This window comes from Marmota marmota, unplaced genomic scaffold, assembly GCF_001458135.2.
Source record: "Marmota marmota marmota unplaced genomic scaffold, marMar, whole genome shotgun sequence".
NCBI classification, from domain to species: domain Eukaryota; kingdom Metazoa; phylum Chordata; class Mammalia; order Rodentia; family Sciuridae; genus Marmota; species Marmota marmota.
Window position 1 is genome coordinate 833,034 of NW_026000058.1, and position 21,375 is coordinate 854,408.

Here is a 21,375-nt window from a genome sequence, read left to right on the forward strand (position 1 = left end):
AAAAAAAAAAAAAAAAAAAAAAACATTGATGTCTCATACTTTAGTAGACTGACTTCAGAACAAAGCCTGGCCTCAGAAATTATCTCACTTCCATTTCTTTAATCTGCCTCTTGGAAGCCTGAAAACCCTAAAATAATATATTGTTGTTCCTGTTTCTAGTTTTTTTTTTTTTTTTTTAAGGCTTATATCATTCCACTTACTAGCACTACTCTTCAGGATCCGACCCTATTCACTGGAATCTACCCCTCCATTGCACAACAGAATTACATTAATCACGTCAAACTAATCCATAGGCACAATACTGAGAGAGGAGAGAGAGGAAATAACATTGACATACACTGACAGTTGTTAACACTGAGTTAATTTTTGGAGGTGTGTCTATGTGGGTTTATTTTATGGGTTTTTTTTTGTGGTTAAAAAGAAAAAGAACACGTGAAACTTGAAACTTAACCCCTTAAACATTTTTAAGTGTATAGTTCAGGAATGTTACATAGATTCACATTGCACGAAGCAGATCTCTAGAACATTTTTGTCTTGCAAAAGTGAAACTTCATACCCATTAAACAACAACTTCCCCTTTCTATTCCTCTCCCTATCCTTGGTAACTACCACTTTACTTTGTTTCTATTAATTCGACAATTTTAGATATCTCATGTGAGTGAAATCATATAATATTTTTCTTTTTGTGACAGATTTATCTCCTTACGTATGAAAGTTCTCAAGGTTCACCTACATGGTAGCATGTGACAGGATTTCCTTTCTTTTTAATAAGACTGATATATTATTCCACTTTATGTTTATACTACACTTTATTTTGCTTTACTTTGCTTACTGAAGAACATTTGGATTGTTTCTACTTCTTAGCTATTGTGAAGAGTGCTTCTGTGAATACAGGTGTATAAATCTCTCTTCAGGGCTGGGGATGTGGCTCAAGCGGTAGCGCGCTCGCCTGGCATGCGTGCGGCCCGGGTTCGATCCTCAGCACCACGTACAAAGAAAGATGTTGTGTCTGCCGATAATTAAAAAATAAACATTAAAATTCTCCAAAAAAAAATAAAATAAAAAAAAATAAATCTCTCTTCAAAATCCTGCTTTCAATTCTTTTGGACACACAGCCAAAGGTGGGATTGCTGGATCATATGGTAATTCTATTTTTAATTGTTTGAGAAACAAACATACTATCTTCTATTTCAGTTGTACCTCTTTAAAGTCCAACACTATACCAGAGTTACAATTCTTTGATGCACAAAAATTGTTAAGTCTGATATAGTCCCTTTTATCTATTTTTATGTTTGATGACCTATACTTCTGGTGTCATATCCAAGAAATCACTGCCAAATCCAAAGCCACGAAGCTTTTCTCCTTTCTTCTATGAGTTTTATAGTTTGGGGTCTTACATTTAGGTCTTTAATCCATTTTTAGTTGATTTTTGTGTACAGTATAAGGGTCCAACTTCATTGTTTTGCATTCAGAGATTGTTTTCCTAACATCATTTGTTGAAGAGGTTGTCCTTGTCCCATTTAGTGTTACTAGTATCTTCGTCAAAAATCATCTGATATCATCTAACCATCCAGCAAGAGTTTTTGAGTGAGTTCTCTATTCTATTCCATCAGTTTAGGTCTATCTTTATGATAGTACCACACAGTTTTGAACACTCCAGCTTACCATATGGATTAAAGTAAGGAAGTGTAAGTCCTCCAACTTTGTTTTTCAGAATTTTTTGTTGGGGCGGGGGTATTGGGAATTGAACTCAGGGCACTCAACCACTGAGCCACCTCCCCAGCCTTATTTTGTATTTTATTTAGAAACAGAATCTCACTGAATTGCTTCATGTCTCGCTTTTGCTGAGGCTGGCTTTGAACTTATGATCCTCCTGCCTCAGCCTCACAAGTCGTGCACTGCCACTCCTGGCATTTTTCAGAATTATTTTAGCTATTCATTATCCCTTGAGATTCCATCTGAATTTTAGAACAATTTTTGCGATTTTTGGAAAAAATGTTATTGGGATTTTCAAAGGGAATTGTGTTGAATCTGTAGATCACTGGTAGTATTTATATCTTAACAAAATTAAGCTTCCAAATCCATGAACATATGATGTCTTTACATTTATTCATCTTCTTTAAATTTCTTTTAGCAGTGTTTTATAGTTTTTAGTATGTTAGCTTTTTACTTCCTTGGGTAGGCTTACTCCTAAGTATGTTTTATTCTTTGGGGTGCTAGTATAAATGGAAATTTTTAAAAAATATTTTTTAGTTATAAATGGATTATTTGTTTGTTTGTTTATATGCAGTGCCCAGGGCCTCACACATGCCAGGCAAGTGCTCTATCATTGAGCCACAACTCTAGCCCATAAATGAAATTTTTTCTTAATTTCTTTTTCAAATTGTTCATTGCTAGTGTATAGAAATGTGATTGATTTTCGTGTTCATTTTGTGTCCTGCAACTTTCCTGAATTTGTTAGCAAGGGTGTGTGTGTGTGTGTGTGTGTGTGTGTGTGTGTGTTTTCTTTTTCTTACCTAACTGCTCTAACTAGGACTTTGAGTACTAGTTGAATAGCAGTGGTAAGACCAGGCTTCTCTGCCTGGTTTCTGATCTTAGAGTACAAGTTTCCAACCACTGAGTCTGATGTCACTATGGGCTTTTCAAACACGGTCTTCTAACCCTGATTTGTTGAGGGCTTTCATCACGAACGGGTGCTAAATCTTGTCAGATGCTTGTTCTGCATCAACTGAGATGACTATGTGTTTTCTGACCTTTATTGTGTTAATGTGGTATTTTCTCCACTTCAATGTGCTTGAAATTTTCCACAAAAAAGTTTGATTATTTTGTTTTTGACTTACAACAGTCTAAGAAACATAGATCAAGAAACTGCTAACTAAACCACATATAGATCAAACTGTAACAATCCAAAGTAAAAATAAAGATTAGAAATAACCTATTATCCTAGAGAATTAAGAGAAAAGCTATTTACACCTAGGAAAACACCTACAATGAACTTTACCCTGTGATAGTCCTCTTAACTACCCTGTAAGGTGGATGTTGTCCTTTCTATTCTACATGCATGAAAATGAAGTAAATTGTTCATGGCAGGTAATTATCCAAAGATGGCCCCCTCAGAATCTCCCAATCCACATGCTCTTCTACAGTGGGACTTCCCCACCCCTTTCAAGAGATGGAGTCTATTTTCCAGCCCTGTAAATTTGGGAGACCCTGAAATTTAAAGAGAACACTGTGTTAGTTCCGGAGCCCTCAACTGCCTGGTAGCTTCTGCGTCCTGACTCCTGGAGCCTTGAGCGATCCTAAGGTAAATCCAGACTCTTCTGCTGGATAGAGAGGCCATGTCAAGGAGCACCGCAACATCAGACGACAACAGGGGAAAAGAAGCTTGACGGTTCATCAGAACACAACCAGAAGAAATCCCCTACGTGAAGACCGACCAGCTGAACCTTGTCGATCCACAGGAACGTGAGAGATAACAGTCACTTTAAGTCCCTGAATTTGGGGTGATTTCTTACAATAAAAGAAAACCAGAACAATGCCCATGGAATAAAAAAGAGCTTTAAACCTCGACCTTTATTTTTTATTAATATTTTATTTTATTTTTATGTGGTGCTGAGGATTGAACCCAGCCCATAAACCGTGATCTTTGTTGAATCCAAAATTCCATATTCTTTTCATTAAACCATGTTAATTGAAAATAACTGTTTTTAAAGAAAAGAACAGTGATTGCTGTTTGCAGAAGATTGTATGGAAAGATTTATGGCCGGACCAAATGAGGCCTTGAAAGTACAGATGCCATTTACATTACCCCCATCTGCCTTACAGTGGAACACACACAACCCAAGGTCTGAACTTCAACCTTATGAACTCAGAAATCTAAGAGAGAACCTGTCTTCTGAAGAAAAAGTCATATTAAATCAAATTCAGAGATCATATACATAAAACCCAGAATGCCGATTTTCTTAATTACAATGAAAAAGCCTCATCCCACATCCCCTTCTAATTGGACACTTTCTTTTTCCTGATAGAATATACTGAAACTACTTAGCTATACATTCTTAGTTATAATCACAATTTAGTCATGCCCTACACTGAGATCACAACCATGTTACATTTTAATTATGTATCTCATTGATCACTTATAAATTCATATACATTTTAATTTTTCCAAAAATTTTCCAGAGGTGACTTTAATTTAGGGGAAATTTCCATGAACTGAGGAGTGTGTAAAAAAGTCAAACAGGAGTTATACACTGTCCTTCTCTGCCTTCATGCTCCTTCTCACATCCAGGACTTGGCCTCAGTATCATCCTGATACATTCACATACAGAGTTTGCTGGAGTGGGTAAGTGGGGAGTAAAGGTAATCCAAAGATAATGGTGCTGTAGAAATGTTTCCTCTGCTTAATACATTAAGTCTTCAACCTCTCTCCTCTTGCGTAGTATTTCCAATGCATATACCCACATGGTCACAAAATCTTGTGTGCTGTGTGTGTGTGTGTTTTCTTTTTCTTACCTAACTGCTCTAACTAGGACTTTGAGTACTAGTTGAATAGCAGTGGTAAGACCAGGCTTCTCTGCCTGGTTTCTGATCTTAGAGTACAAGTTTCCAACCACTGAGTCTGATGTCACTATGGGCTTTTCAAACACGGTCTTCTAACCCTGATTTGTTGAGGGCTTTCATCACGAACGGGTGCTAAATCTTGTCAGATGCTTGTTCTGCATCAACTGAGATGACTATGTGTTTTCTGACCTTTATTGTGTTAATGTGGTATTTTCTCCACTTCAATGTGCTTGAAATTTTCCACAAAAAAGTTTGATTATTTTGTTTTTGACTTACAACAGTCTAAGAAACATAGATCAAGAAACTGCTAACTAAACCACATATAGATCAAACTGTAACAATCCAAAGTAAAAATAAAGATTAGAAATAACCTATTATCCTAGAGAATTAAGAGAAAAGCTATTTACACCTAGGAAAACACCTACAATGAACTTTACCCTGTGATAGTCCTCTTAACTACCCTGTAAGGTGGATGTTGTCCTTTCTATTCTACATGCATGAAAATGAAGTAAATTGTTCATGGCAGGTAATTATCCAAAGATGGCCCCCTCAGAATCTCCCAATCCACATGCTCTTCTACAGTGGGACTTCCCCACCCCTTTCAAGAGATGGAGTCTATTTTCCAGCCCTGTAAATTTGGGAGACCCTGAAATTTAAAGAGAACACTGTGTTAGTTCCGGAGCCCTCAACTGCCTGGTAGCTTCTGCGTCCTGACTCCTGGAGCCTTGAGCGATCCTAAGGTAAATCCAGACTCTTCTGCTGGATAGAGAGGCCATGTCAAGGAGCACCGCAACATCAGACGACAACAGGGGAAAAGAAGCTTGACGGTTCATCAGAACACAACCAGAAGAAATCCCCTACGTGAAGACCGACCAGCTGAACCTTGTCGATCCACAGGAACGTGAGAGATAACAGTCACTTTAAGTCCCTGAATTTGGGGTGATTTCTTACAATAAAAGAAAACCAGAACAATGCCCATGGAATAAAAAAGAGCTTTAAACCTCGACCTTTATTTTTTATTAATATTTTATTTTATTTTTATGTGGTGCTGAGGATTGAACCCAGCCCATAAACCGTGATCTTTGTTGAATCCAAAATTCCATATTCTTTTCATTAAACCATGTTAATTGAAAATAACTGTTTTTAAAGAAAAGAACAGTGATTGCTGTTTGCAGAAGATTGTATGGAAAGATTTATGGCCGGACCAAATGAGGCCTTGAAAGTACAGATGCCATTTACATTACCCCCATCTGCCTTACAGTGGAACACACACAACCCAAGGTCTGAACTTCAACCTTATGAACTCAGAAATCTAAGAGAGAACCTGTCTTCTGAAGAAAAAGTCATATTAAATCAAATTCAGAGATCATATACATAAAACCCAGAATGCCGATTTTCTTAATTACAATGAAAAAGCCTCATCCCACATCCCCTTCTAATTGGACACTTTCTTTTTCCTGATAGAATATACTGAAACTACTTAGCTATACATTCTTAGTTATAATCACAATTTAGTCATGCCCTACACTGAGATCACAACCATGTTACATTTTAATTATGTATCTCATTGATCACTTATAAATTCATATACATTTTAATTTTTCCAAAAATTTTCCAGAGGTGACTTTAATTTAGGGGAAATTTCCATGAACTGAGGAGTGTGTAAAAAAGTCAAACAGGAGTTATACACTGTCCTTCTCTGCCTTCATGCTCCTTCTCACATCCAGGACTTGGCCTCAGTATCATCCTGATACATTCACATACAGAGTTTGCTGGAGTGGGTAAGTGGGGAGTAAAGGTAATCCAAAGATAATGTTGCTGTAGAAATGTTTCCTCTGCTTAATACATTAAGTCTTCAACCTCTCTCCTCTTGCGTAGTATTTCCAATGCATATACCCACATGGTCACAAAATCTTGTGTGCTGTGTGTGTGTGTGTGCGCGCGCGCGCGCACGCACACACACTGGGGGTCAAAGCTAGGACCTCACATATACTAAGTATGTCCTCTTATCACTGAGCTCTACCTCCAGCCTGGTCACAAAATCTTATCCAACAATTCAGTGAGCCATTTCTATCATTCCATCTATAAAAGAAAGGCCTAATAAACTTAAGCTACTTACCCGAAATCACTAGACAACAGGAACTTAGCTGTTTATATCAAACTGCTTTCCTCCCAGGATCTAAAAGTTTATTGCATACAACTCTAATTAAAATGTTTAGTAGCTAGTACACTTGAATGAACTGCTTCAGATGTCCCACTGCCTATTTCATCTAAAAATATCTATAAAGAGAAACATTTTTCACATTAATAGTCTGAGTCAGGAACAATTCCCTAAACATTACTTAACCCTAATGCTTACCCACTTAGAATAGCATAAGAGGTCACAAAGCACTATAATATAGGAAGAAAGGGGAAAGGATGGTTTTAAAGCATTACTTTCTTTTGCCTCCTGTATTTCGATGGTCAGTGATCACCGGGCACAGTGGTATGCACCTCCAATAATCCCAGAATTTAGGAGGCTGATATAGCAGGATCACAAGCTCAAAGTCAGCCTTAGCAACTTAGCAAGGCCCTAAGCAACTGAACAAGACCCTGTCTCAAAATAAAAAATAAAAAGGTCTGGGGATGTAGCTCAGTGGCCAAGTGCCCCTGGGTTCAATCCCCAGTAGCAAAAAATAAATAAAAAGAGATGAATGATCAAAATATGTGACATCTTGACAGGACAATAAGGTATAAGCCAGGACCTATTTACATCAAGTCCCATAATATGAAACTTACATGAATTTGTAACCAACATTTATTCAGTATATCAAAAATAGTATAGACACTATTAATTTCCCAATTCCACAGCTTTGCTTTTATACATCTGTGTTAGCAAATCTCAATATTTATATTTTTATTTTGTCTAAAACAAGAACTAGGCATTTTCTGTCTAGTGTGAAAGTCAAAATCTAAGATCACAATATTAAATCAGTCACAACCCCCAAAGCGTGGAGAAGGCAGGGCAGAGTGACCTCAGCCCACGGGAAAGCGCTGCACTGTGGCTCCCACCTAGCAAGGCATGGCTCTCCCAGCCTGTCTCCATCTAGAGACAACAGCTAGGACTGCAAGACCCTCGCCAAGCTCCCACAGGCCTGGCTACCAGAGGCAAGATACTGGCACCCTGCAGGGACACAACAAGATTACAGGGTAGAAACTGTAATACCTCAGATCCCTACTGTAGAGAGAAGACACTGAGCAACATAAAGAAACAAGGGAAGAAAGTGCCCCAAACAAACCAAGATGCTCTAACAATAGAATCCGTTGACAGCACAGTAGATGAACTTTCATAGGAGTTCAGAACGCTGAATGATCTTCGAAGCACAGAATGATATGAGAGAGCAAATACACATAGCAAAAGATTACCTCAAGAAAGAGATTCTGGGGGAAAAAAAAACCCAAACAAACAAAAACAGAAATCCTTGAAATGAAGGAAACAATAAACCAAATAAAAAATTCAATAGAAAACATCACTAACAGACTAGATCACTTGGAGGACAGAACCTCAGTCGATGAAGAAAAAAATATATAATCTTGAAAATAAGGTTGACCACACAATGCAGATGGTAAGAAACCATGAACCAAGAATTATGGGATAACAACAAAAGAACAAATCTAAGAATTATCAGGATAGAGGAAGGCGCAGAGATATAAACCAAAGGAATGCACAATCTCTTCAATGAAATAAAATCAGAAAATTTCCCAAACATGAAGAATGAATTGGAAAATCAAATGCAAGGGCTTACAGGATACCAAACATACAAAATTATAACAGATCCATACCAATGAAATTATAATGAAAATGCCTAGCATATAGAATAAGGATAGAAGTTTAAAAACTGCAAAAGAAAAGTTTCAGACTACATACAGGGGAAACCAGTTCTCATCTCAGCAGATTTCTCAACCCAAACCTTCAAAGCTATGAGATCCTACAACAACATATACCAAGTTCTGAAAGAAAACGAATTTGTTTTCATTTTCTTTCAGAACTTGGTATATGCTTATATCCAGCAAAATAAAAATCTAAAATCTAAAAAAAGCTTTAGATTTGATAATGAAATAAAAACATTCGATGATAAACAAAAGTTAAAAGATAATACAACAAGAAAGCCTGCACTACTGAACATCTTGGCAAAATATTCCTCGAGAAGGAAATGAAAAACAACAATGAAGATTAGCCAAGGCAGGAACACTCTAAAGGAAAAGATAATCAATGGAGAAACCAAGTCAAGATTAAAAACCAAAAATAAACAGGAATGCAAACCATATTTCAATAATAACCCTGAACATTAATGGCTTAAACTCATCAATTAAAAGAAATAGACTGGCAGATTGGATTAAAAAAAAAAAAAGACCCAACATCATGTTGCCTTCAAGAGACTCATCTCATAGGAAAACACATCCACAGGCCAAGGTGAAAGAATGAAAAAAAAAAACATATAACTCACATGGACCTCGTAAACAAGCAGGGGTTTTCATCCTCAGATCAGGTGAACTTAAAACCAAAGTTAGAAAGGATAAAGAAGGTCCTTTCATACTGCTTTAGAGAATCACACATCGAAAAGACGTAACAAGGGGCTGGGCTGTGGCTCAGTAGAAGAGCACTTGCCTAGTACGTGTGAGGCACTGGGTTCGACTCTCAGCACCACATACAAATAAATAAAATAAAGGTCCATCAACAACTAAAAAATATTTTTTAAAAAGACATAATAATCATATATATCTATGCCCCAAACAATGGAGCACCCATGTATATCATACAAACCCTTCTCAATTTCAAAAATCAAATAGACTACAACACAATAATACTGGGTGACTTTACTACACCTCCCATCACTGAACAGATCTTCCAAACAAAAATTAAACAAAGAAACGATGGAATCAATAATTCAGATTCAACAGACATATACAGAATATTTCATTCATCAAAAAGCAAATTCACTGTTTCTCAGCAGCACACGGACCCTTCTCTAAAATAGACCATATGTTACGCCGCAAAGCAAGTCTTAGCAAATACAAAAAAAATAGAGATAGTACCCTGCATTCTATCAGACCATAATGGGATGAAATTAGAAATCAATGATAAAATAAAAAAGAGGAGACTAAACAATACATGGGGCGGGGAGGCGGGGGAGAGGGTACTGGGGATTGAACTCAGGGGCACTCAACCACTGAGCCACATCCCCAGCCCCATTTTGTACTGTATTTAGAGACAGGGTCTCACTAAGTTGCTTAGTGCCTCACTGTTGCTGAGGCTGGCTTTGAACTTGTGATCGTCCTGCCTCAGCCTCCCGAGCCACTGGGACAATACACTATTGAATGATGCATGGATAACAGAAGACATCCAGGAGGACATAAAAAAACAAGCGAGAACTCCAATACAACATATCAACATCCCTGGGACACTATGTAGGATGTACTAAGAGGAAAGTTCATTGCATAAGCTCATTCATTAAAAGAATAAAAGTCAACAAGTAAACTACCTGACATTACATCTCAAAGTCCTAGAAAAAGAACAAATCAATACCACAAGTAGTAGAAGACAGGAAATAATTAAAATCAGGGCTGAAATCAATAAAACTGAAACAAACAACTGAAAAATTGATAGGACATAAAGCTGGCTCTTTGAAAAAATAAATAAAATTGATAAACCCTTAGCTACCCTCACGAAGAGAAAATATTACTAAAATTTACAATGAACATGGAAATACTACAACAGACACTATTAAAATACAGAAGATAATTAGAAACTATTTTGAAAATTTATGCTCTAGTAAAACAGAAAATCCCAAAGACTCTGTCAAATTTCTAGAGGCATGTGATCGGCCCAAACTGAATCAGGAGGACATACACAATTTAAACAGATCAATTTCAAGCAATGAAATAGAAGATGCCATCAAAAGCCTACCAACCAAAAAAAAGTCTGCAACCAGACGGATTCTCAGCCGAGTTCTACAAGACCTTCAGAGAAGAATTAATACCAATACTCTTCAAATTATTCCATGAAATAGAAAAGGAGGGAACTCTTCCAAAATCATCCTATGAAGCTAGTATCACCCTAATACCAAAACCAGACTAAGACCCATCAAGGAAAGAAAACTCTAGACCAACATCCCTGATGAACATAGATGCAAAAAATCTCAATTAAATTCTGGCAAGTCACATACAAAAACATATTAAAAAGATAGTGCACCAGGGATGCAAGGTTGGTTCAACGTATGGATATCAATACACACATCACATCACATCAATAGTCTTAAAGACAAGAATCATATGATCATCCCAATAGATGCTGATACAGCACCTCTTCATGTTCAAAACAGTAAAACAAAAACAAACAAAAAAAAAACCTAGGATAGTAAGAACATACCTCAACATTTAAAAAGCTATGTATGCTAAACCCAAGGCCAGCATCATTCTAAATGGAGAAAAATTGAAGGCATTCACTCCAAAAACTGGAAAATGACAGGGATGCCCTCTTTCATCACTTCTATTCAACATCAGACAGATAGATGAAAGAAATTAAAGGGATACACACAGAAAAAAAAAAAAAAAAGAACTCAAACTATCACTATTGCTAATGATACAATTCTATATTTAGAAGATCCAAAAAATTCCACCAGAAAACTTTTAGATAAATGAATTCAGCAAAGTAACAGGATATAAAATCAATACCCATAAATCAAATGCATTTCTAAACATAAGCAATTAATCCAAGAGAAATTAGGAAAACCACCTCATTCACAATAGCCTCAAAAAAAAAAAAAAATAATATACTTGGGGATCAATGTAACAAGAGGTGAAAGACCTACAATGAAAACAGAACACTAGAAAAGAAATTGAAAAAGAGAAGATGGAAAGATCTCTCATGCTCTTGGATAGGCAGAATGATGCCCTTCAACAGATGAATGGATAAAAAAAATGTGGTACATACACACAATGGAATATTACTAGGCACAGTATTGGTACCAAAATAGACATATAGACCAATGGTATAAAACAGAAGAGACAGAGACAAACCTACACAAAAACGGTTATCTCATAGGTGCCAAAAACACACACTGGAGAAAAGATAGCCTATTCAACAAACGGTGCTGGAAAAACTGGAAATCTACATGTAGCAAAATGAAATTAAACTTCTCTCTCTCACCCCGCACAAAAATCAACTCAAAGTTGATCAAAGACATGAGAATAGAGATCCTCTGCCTAATAGAAAAAAAGTAGGCCCAAATTTTCATGTTGGCTTAGGACCTGACTTTCTTAACAAGACTCCTAAAGCACAAGAAGTAAAATCAAGAATCAATAAATGGGATGAACTTAAACTAAAAAGCTTCTTCTCAGCAAAGGAAACGATCAATAACATCATGAGAGAGCCTACAAAATGGGAAAAACTGTTTACCACACACACCTCAGACACAGCACTAACTAATCTCCAAGACACATAAAGAAGTCAAAATACACACACTCACACACACAATCAATAAGTGTACTAAGGAAGTGAACAGACATTTCAGAGAAGAAGAAACACAATTGATCAACAAAGATGAAAAAGGCTCATCATCTCTAGCAACTAGAGAAATGCAAATCAAACCTACTCTAAGATTCCATCTCACTCCAGTCAGAATGGCAATTGCCAAGAATACAAGCAATAACAAGTGTTGGCAAGGATGTGGGGAAAAGGCACACTCATACGTTGCTGATGGGACTGCACACTGATGCAACCACTATGGAAAGCAGTATGGAGGTACCTCAGGAAAACTTGGAAAGGATCCACCATTTGACCCAGCTATCCCACTTCTCAATTTATACCCAAAGGACTTAAAATCAGCCTACTACAGTGACACAGCCACATTAATGTTTACAGCAGCTCAATTCACAATAGCTAAACTATGGAGCCAACCTAAATGCCCTTCAACAGATGAATGGATATAGAAAATGTGGTACCTACACACAATGGAATATTACTCAGCCTTAAAGAAGAAAAAAATTACGGCATTTGCAGGTAAATGGATGGAACTAGAGAATATCATGCTAAGTGAAACAAGCCAATCCCATAAAGCCAAAAGTCAAATGTTTTCTCTGATAAGTGGATACTGTTTTATAGTGGGGCGGCGGGGATAGGAAAGAATGAAGGCTGATTTCTGTAAAGGGGAGTGAAGGGAGGGGTGGGGGTGTGGGGATGGGAAGAAGGATAGAATGAAACAGACGGCATTACCCTATATTCATGTATGATTACATGACTGGAGTGAATCTGCACCATATACAGCCAGAGGAATGAGAAGTCGTGCTCCATTTTGTATACAATATGTCAAAATGCACTCTACTGTTAAATAAATAAATAAGCAAACAAGCAGATAAATAAATAAGTAAATGCCTACTCTCCGCATTCCCTTTGAGAAATTGACACATGGCAAAACAGTTCAGAGCCCTCATTAGAAGAATTAGCTTTTTCTCCCCACTTGATGATACTGGGGATCAAACCAGGGCCCACACATTAGGCAAATGCTCTGAGATGCACCCCGGCTATAGGAGGGTTAGAAATACAAAAGTTTTAAACACATCCCATCCCATCCAGTAGGCGTCACCCCTTGATTCCGTGTCAAGCTACATCTCCAAGTTAAGGACCCTGTGTGTGAGTGTGTGAGTGGAGGGGTTGTTGTTTTTCGTTTTGGTAGTTGCAGATGGACAGCAGGCCTTTACTTTGTTTTATTTTACGTGGTGCTGAGGGTCGAACCCATCGCCTCACACACACAAGGCAACTCTACCACTGAGCCCCAGCCCCAGCCCCAGCCCCAGCCCCAGCCCCGGACTCTCGTTTTTTCTTGAGACTGGCTCCATGATCCCTATCACCTTTTTTAAGCCAAGTTGTACTTCCTCCTCAAGAGCATCAGATGAACTCTGCTGGGAAAAGTATAAAGGGCAGCCGCACCCCAGAGAAAAACCCCAACACGGCGCCTAAGGACCTCCTCTTCCTACCTTCCCCTTTTCTGCAGTGGCGCAAAAAGTTCCCGCCCTGTGAACTCTCCCAGCGGGGAACCTTAGCCCCAATGAGAACTAATTCCTGGGCTCCGGAGCCGATATCTGGAAGAACTTGCCAATAAAGGGGTGGCCTGCCATTTATCTAAGCCCTGCCATCTCCCCTTAGATCTATATAAGCACACAGCCTTTTGCAATAAAATTGGAATTCTCCCGGCGAAGTGTCTTTGCGTGGGGAATTCTTTCAAACTCCAAAATAAAGACAACACAACTTGTGAGTTCTGCTCCCAGTTCCACCAGTACCTTCGCAGACTTAGTACAGACCTGTTTCTAGAGCACAACTGACTTATCCAACTCTCCTTCAAAAAGCAGGAAGTCGTGTCTCTCACTCATGTAGCGATCTACTCAGTTAAGAAGAAGAGAAGAGGGGCTGGAGTTGTAGCTCAGTGGCAGAGCGCTCGCCTAGCATGTGTGAGGCCCTGGGTACCATTCTCAGCACCACATAAAAATAAGTAAATAAACCAAACTACTGTGCCACACCTCAGAGCTAAAGACTGATATTTGGGGGATCATTTACCATTTTAAATCTGTGCAACTAGGTTGCTCTATTTCCTACTACTTTAGTGTAAGCTAAAACACTATGTAGTTAAATCTTTTCTGGCTACATTTTGTTGTATGAGGTTAACCTTTTTTCTAATTCTTGTAGTTCAGTTCTTCTTTGTTCTTAGAAAATTTGGTTTCTTGTTCATCACATCAGTGAGCTCACATCAAATAACGCTTTGTCCTGTGACCTGATTTTCTGCCTCACTACACAGTGAGCTAAAGAAGGTTCACTGATGATACCCTTGTGTGTGGGAGTCCCTGATAATGTCAGTGTTCAGTCATGTCCTGGAATTAAGGAACGAAATGATGGAGAATGTGAAAAACCAAGGCGTTAATAGTTGAAAAGCTGAATATTTCAAACAGTGTAAAACTGTATAATTAACCTTGTATAAAACTTAAACTGTACTTGCTTAGCAAGTATGAGCCCTTGGGTGCAATCCTGAGGGAACAGACACAACAATATAAGGTGACAGTTTCACAGGGGCAGGGAAAGACAACAACAAAAGGCACAGTCGTTTGGTTTATAATTTATCTTCTTACTTTCCAGTTTAGGCTGATAGAATCTTCTTTCATAAACTGACAAGTCATTCACTCAGCAAATACAGTCTAAGTTCTACATATGCTGTGCAGAAAGAAAAAAAATAATCTGGGACTTCAAGTCATAGAAATCACCTACAAAGCATATGCTCTATAAAATCACTTCCACTACTATATTTTAGTAACGGTTTCACTATGTTTAGGTATGTCAAAATATCATGTTGCTCACCCATTAAGTACCAAGGTTTCAATTTTGCAGATACTTCAAAGAAATTGACACAAGTGCATTAAAATAGGTTGGAAATCATAATCTAGAATTTACATATTATCATAAACGGTACCTGAAATGTAATAAGTTCTCAACCAACTGTAAGTCTAATAAATTCTTTTGGATATGAAACATTTCTTAAGCCATGCCTTAAGTTATTAAGCAATGGTCTCTTTTTCAATAGATCTTTTTATTTGTTGATGGGCCTTTATTTATTTATTTTTATGTGGTGCTGATGATGGAACCCAGTGCCTCACACATGCCAGGCAAGTGCTCAACCACTGAGCCCCAGCCCCAGCCCCAATCACTGGTCTCTTAAGGGAAAAAAAGACCTGGAAAAGGATGAATTAAAGAATATTAAGCATGGTGCTTTACTGAATAACTTTTTCAGAACCATTCTGAACCATATTTTCATTTTTCAGAAAGACTGTGTCATAAATGGGGAAATGAAGGGATAGAGATGGGGGTGGAGGAGAGTATAAACTATTTTATCATGAATGAACTCCTATTAAATCTCCAGGCATAGTTTGAGAAAGTTATTTAGATAACTGATTATTTCCAAACACTTAGATTCCACAAAGCAGTTCAATTTTAAAATTAAAATTTAAAAAAAAAATAGAAACGAACGTGAATTGCCAACTTTTTCAATTTGACAAAAAACATTTTTTTTTAAATCACCACTTACCATCACCATTATTTCATTTGAAAAGTATTATTTTAAAACCAAAAGACAGGAATAAGGCATAGACTTTTAATGGCACACACCTGTAATCCCAGCAGCTTAGGAGGCTGAGGCAGGAGGACTGCAAGTTCACACAGCCTCAGCAACTAACCAACGCCCTAAGCAACTTAGCAAGACCCTGCTTCAAAATAAAAAATAAAGAGGACTGGGGATGTAGCTCAGTAGTAAAGCATCCCTGGGTTCAATCCCCAGTACAAAAAAAAAAAAAGACTAAAAGAAAACTTTTTTCTCAGTGACATAATACTTTATATATTTAATTAGTAAAATAAATAAAACCAACTATGAACAGGGATAACAGTTGCAAAATGAGTTAATTGTTAGTTTTACATCTTGAAGTCACAACTTTTTATTCTTAAAGCCCTTTCCTACCATTTTATTCTTAAAGCCCTTTCCTACCAGTTTAAAAATGGTAGGAAAGGGCTTTAAGAATAAAAAGTTGTGACTTCAAGATGTAAAATGGGCAAAAAGGTATTTATTCTAATTCTGAGATAGTTACACTATTTTAATGTTTAAAGGAGGAGAAAATACTTAAATCCTAATTCTACTACCCATTTTTCTCAACGTTTCATGAATCATTTTACTTCTTTCTAAATATAGACTAAGTACCAAGAACAGCTCCTGGAATATAATAGACACTAATAAAGTCACTGAATGAGTGCAAGATCGAATAGTACCTAGTATTTTATTGTTACTATGAAACACAAACCAAATTCAAAGTGCTGCACTTCACACTCCATAAATACAAAGTGTGTGCCTGGGCGCACACCTCTGTCCTTGGAAGAAAATATCACACTTGGGAATAGAAATAGACTCATTTGAAATCCTTTCTTAGCACGAGTGTTGCAGGATGAGACAAATCTATGTTACACTGCCAACCTTATTAAAAACCTTAGGAACTCTGAATCTATCCATGTATATTAAAACAGGATGCTAGTGTGTGAGGTTAAGGAAGTTCCTCTCATTGAATCAGCATCTGCACTTGATAGAGAATAATAAGCCAATAATTTTAGTGTATTAATGAAATAAAGTTGATGTAGCTGAGCAGTAAAAGGCTTGTTTGGTATGTGAGGCCCTGGGTTCAACTCCAGCACCATTAATTATATACATAAAGGTTGAAAATTTCAGGGAATTAAACATTTTATGATTCTCATTAATATCACTTTCAATTACTTTGGGTTTTGTTTTGTTATATTCTGTTTTGGATAGTGGGCAAGGTCTCCCTAAGTTGCCTAGGGCCTCGCTAAGTTGCTGAGGCTGGCTTTGAACTCATGATCCTCCTTGCTTCAGCCTCCCAACCCACTGGGATGATAGGTGTGGGTCACCACACCCGGATTTTATATTTTATTTTGAGGCAGAATGTTGCTAAATGGCTAAGACTGGCTTCAAACATGGTGACCCTCCTGTGTCAGCCTCCCCAGTCACTGGGATTACAGGCCTGTGCCACCATGTCCAGCCAATCACTTTTTAATCTACAACACTCAAAACAAGACTAGCAGAGAAAGTTGATTTGATGAATTTATGTTTTACATGTTATTACACACGAAGTGAATGTGTACAATTATAACAGTTTTCACAGTGTATGAGCGATCCAAATAAATAACAGTTAATATTTTTCAAATCAATGAGGTTAAGCTACAAAATTTCCAGTCTTCAACCTAACTTTTCTTAACTAGGTACACTAATGCCTCCAAACTTTCAGCAGTTACCATATTACAAGATCACTAGTAACTGGCACTATAAATTCAAAATCACAGAATCAACAGTTTATAAAGCTTGAGGGTTAAAGTACCCTGACTACTACTTAAATTAGAAAAGATCTACTAGATGAAGTTATATTCAACAAATTCAGTTACAAATGATTAATGAAAGACCCATTCAGTCATTCTGAAGGGCATGTATCTATGGACAGTCTCCTCTACTCTCTTATGTAGTAACAATGCTATGTTCAAAACAAAAAGGTTCAACTCTGCCTAACAGTAATGCTAAATGGTCCACTGGAACACTGCTTTGAGGCAATTATTTATTCGATTGTCTACAGGCTTGTATTTTTTTTTTTTTTGAAGTTTTTTTATGATATCCTCATCATTTACCAGGTACACAGACAGAAAGTGACAAGGGAAAAAAAGCCTACAATTACAATTCCCTCATTAAACAAGTAATTAATGAACATCTACTATGTACCAGGCACTGTTTCAACACTAATGACAAAGGAAATGGTAGTAAAAGTGGTAAGGAGCCAGGGGTATGGCACACACCTGTAATCTTAGGTACTAAAGAGGCTGAAGCAGGAAAATAAAAAACTTGAGGCCAGCCTTAGCAATTACATAAGACGTTTCTCAAAAAAAAAAAAAAAGAAAAAAAAAAAAAAAGAGAAAAGAAATAAATGATAAAATAAAAAAATTTTCTTCATTATGTCTAGATTCCCCACCCCCCCAGGACTGGAAATTGAGCCCAGGAAATTCTACCACTGAGGTACTGAGCTACATTCCCAGACCTTTATATTTTTCATTTTGAGACCAGGTCTCACTGAAGTTGCCCAGGCCAGCCTCCAACTGGTGAATCTCCTAAGTCAGCCTGCCAAATTGTTGGGATTTTAAGAGTGTACCACACCCAGCTTAGCAGTCACTCTTTTTTTTTTTTTTTTTTTTTTGTAATTTTTAATTGTAGAAGGACACAATGCTTTTATTTTGCTTATTATTTTTATGCAGAGCTGAGGGTTGAACCCAGTGCCTCACACATGCTGGGCACTCGGCTACTGAGCCACAACCCCAGCCCTAGAAGTCACTCTTAACAAAGAAATACAATCCATTAGGAGACACGCTAGACATCTGTGGAAGGCATTTTGGTTGTCACAGCAATAAAGAAGAGCTACTGAAATTTAGGCTGGGGGTACGACTCAGTGGTAGGATACTTGCCTACCCTGCACAAGGTCCTGAGTTCAATCGCCAACACTGGAAAAAAACATAAAACAAAAAAAGTGCTGCAGATATTTAATGAGCAGACACCAAGAAAGCATAAGAAGTCCAGAAAATGATGAAATCTCTCTATTCTCAAACTTACATATGCATTGTTTATAACTACCAAAGCCGAGGACCTAATTCCATTCCACATTTAAACAAGTCTTTCTATATAATTTTAACATGCACTATATGCTCAGAAAAGAAACTACTGAATAAAGCAAGAGAAAGGTATACTTTATTTTATTTGTACCTTGACCAAGAATTGTTCATGATTCTGGTGCTTTATTTCTAGTGGTATTTAAGTCCCAAATATCCTTATATAAGTCCACTTGGGTAGCTATCATGTCAAGCTGATTCTGTGTTTGGTGATAACATCTACTAGATTTTCCTGTTATGAAAATCCAATATTTATAGACTGAAATATATACCCCTAGCACCACAAAAATAAAAATTAAAAAGAACTATGATTTAGAATTAGTCATAAATTATTTTCTATTTATCCTTTTTTGTGTGTGTGATGCTGGGGATTGAACCCAGGTTCTTGTGCATCCTTTATCTTACATGAGAATTTTTAAAATTATGTGCAGAAAAGTTATATTACCTGTGTATTTTATTTCATTAAAGGGTGGATTTCAAAATGTTTATTAAATATGAAGCTGGGGGCTGGGGTTGTGGCTCAGTGGTAGAGCACTCACCTAGCACCTGTGAGGCCCTGGGTTCAATCCTCAGCACCACATAAAAATAAATAAAATAAAGGTGTTGTGTCAAACTACAACTAAAAAATAAATATATAAAAAAGAAAAGAAAGCTGGGAGCCAAGCACAGTGGCACACGCCTGCAATTCCAGAGGTTCAGGAGGCTGAGACAGGAGGATCACGGGTTCAAAGCCAGCCTCAGCAATGGTGAGGCGCTAAGCAACTCAGTGAGACCCCATCTCTAAATAAAATACAAAATAGGGCTGGGGATGTGGCTCAGTGGTCTAGTGCCCCTGGGTTCAATCCTTGGTGCGAAAATGAGGGTAGTAAGTCTGAGAGGTTTTAGAACCATCAGAATAGAAGATCAGCATCATTATAGGATGCCTGCAGATCTCAGTTAATCCAGGAAAAGGCAGAAAAAAGCATATAACTACAGTAATTTTTTTCTTTTGAAAATGTAAATTCTAAGTACAGTGAAGAGTGAACAATTAAACCTTTATCAAAAGATGGTTCTATAGATTTAAAGCCTATTCAAATCTGTACAACACAGTGGTAAGGAGAAGGTAAATACAGCACCATGTCTTGTCTACTCAAAAGTTCCCTGAGTCACTTATTGAAATTATCAAGGAGAGAGATTAGCTGTCTTAACAGGTTTTCTTTCTTTCTTTTAGTTGTAAATGGACACAATACTTTCATTTTGTTTTTTGTTTATATATGGTGCTGAGGGTCAAACCCAATGATTCACACATGCAAGGCAAGCGCTCTACTACTCTACCACTGAGCTACAACCCCAGCCCTCAACAGGTTTTCAAGGAAGACAAAATTAACTGATTTATTTTGGGAAAAGAAATTCACAATCTATTTATGCTCCAAGAAAAAATATTCATGGTTTAAAATCAAGAGATTAACATACCTAATCTGGTATGTTTACATCCGGGGACTGCTAAAAAACTTTAAACTGCTAACAATCAGAAACAAAAAACTTAAAAAGAAGACTCTTTCAGCACCTAACCTAAACTTCTGTATGTGACATTTTAAGAACAATCTAAAATATTTCTACTTTGGCAAAGGCCCTATTTCTTTGCTAATAAGGATTGCTCATCATTTTTACAGTGCCTTTCACTCAGGATTAGATACCTTCATTCCTAAGAATGTTCATTCAAGCTTCTAATAGGTGCACCTAAGTATCATTTTACAGTACGTATCTACAGTAAACTGAGAGGGTCAGATGACTCAGCTTCAGTCATATGAAGACCTTGTATTAGAATAAGGAATGAGAACTTCAATCCACTCTCTCCACCAAGATTTGAACAAACTCAAAATTTAAGTGCAAAATTTCCTGAGCTCATGACACTTAAAGTTGTAAGAGAAATATAAAGTAAAACATGATTAACACTAAGGTGATCCTTAAAAAAACTGAAGTTAGGCTTCTCTTCTTTCTGTTTTGTTTTTAAACTGGACTTTCCAGATGTTTTACTAAGTTACATGTATTAGAACTAACTCCCAATTAATTCCCAACTAACAAAATTTTAGACACTTTTAGAAGTTGCCCTACAATGTGTAACTTGAGAGAAATAATCCAATTCCTCTAGCCTCACGAATCAGGAGAGAAAATAAACCCAACAAACACTGCTATAATGTAATAGCAGCCACTAACTACCAGGTTCTAGTCCCTATTCTAAACAACCTCCCCCTGAGGGCTTTGACTAAAATTCTATGGTCTCAATTATCTTACTGAAAATTCTATGATCTCATTTATCTTACTGAAAATTCCCAAAATTAGCAATCAAAGCTACACACAGTAAAAACTTAAACACCCCTAGCATTAGGAAGACAATGACTGAGCTGGGGATGTGGCTCAAGCGGTAGCGCTCGCCTGGCATGCGCGGGGTGCTGGGTTCGATCCTCAGCACCACATAAAAATAAAGATGTTGTGTCCACCGAAAACTAAAAAATAATATTAAAAATTCTCTCTCTCTCTCTAAACATAAA

The 21,375-nt window shown here is 37.2% G+C and overlaps 2 protein-coding genes across 3 annotated transcripts in view; one reads left to right on the forward strand and one right to left on the reverse strand.

The window, feature by feature from the left end:
• Window positions 1-21,375, reverse strand: part of Rnf115 (ring finger protein 115) — a 91,202-nt gene that overhangs the window by 62,248 nt on the left and 7,579 nt on the right. The window contains exon 1 of one of the 2 annotated variants that reach the window (XM_048813894.1): window positions 14,722-14,784. The exons of the other annotated variant lie outside the window; for it this stretch is intronic. Within the exon in view, the coding sequence (XP_048669851.1) occupies window positions 14,722-14,769 (48 nt within the window). The 5' untranslated portion in view covers window positions 14,770-14,784. Of the gene's footprint in view, window positions 1-14,721; window positions 14,785-21,375 lie in introns of those variants that run through there. 2 annotated transcript variants of the gene reach the window in all.
• Window positions 5,312-21,375, forward strand: part of Polr3c (RNA polymerase III subunit C) — a 38,534-nt gene continuing 22,470 nt past the window's right edge. Inside the window, exon 1 of the mRNA XM_048813891.1 lies at window positions 5,312-5,319. The gene's annotated coding sequence lies outside the window, so the exon portion shown is untranslated. The remainder of the gene's footprint in view (window positions 5,320-21,375) is intronic.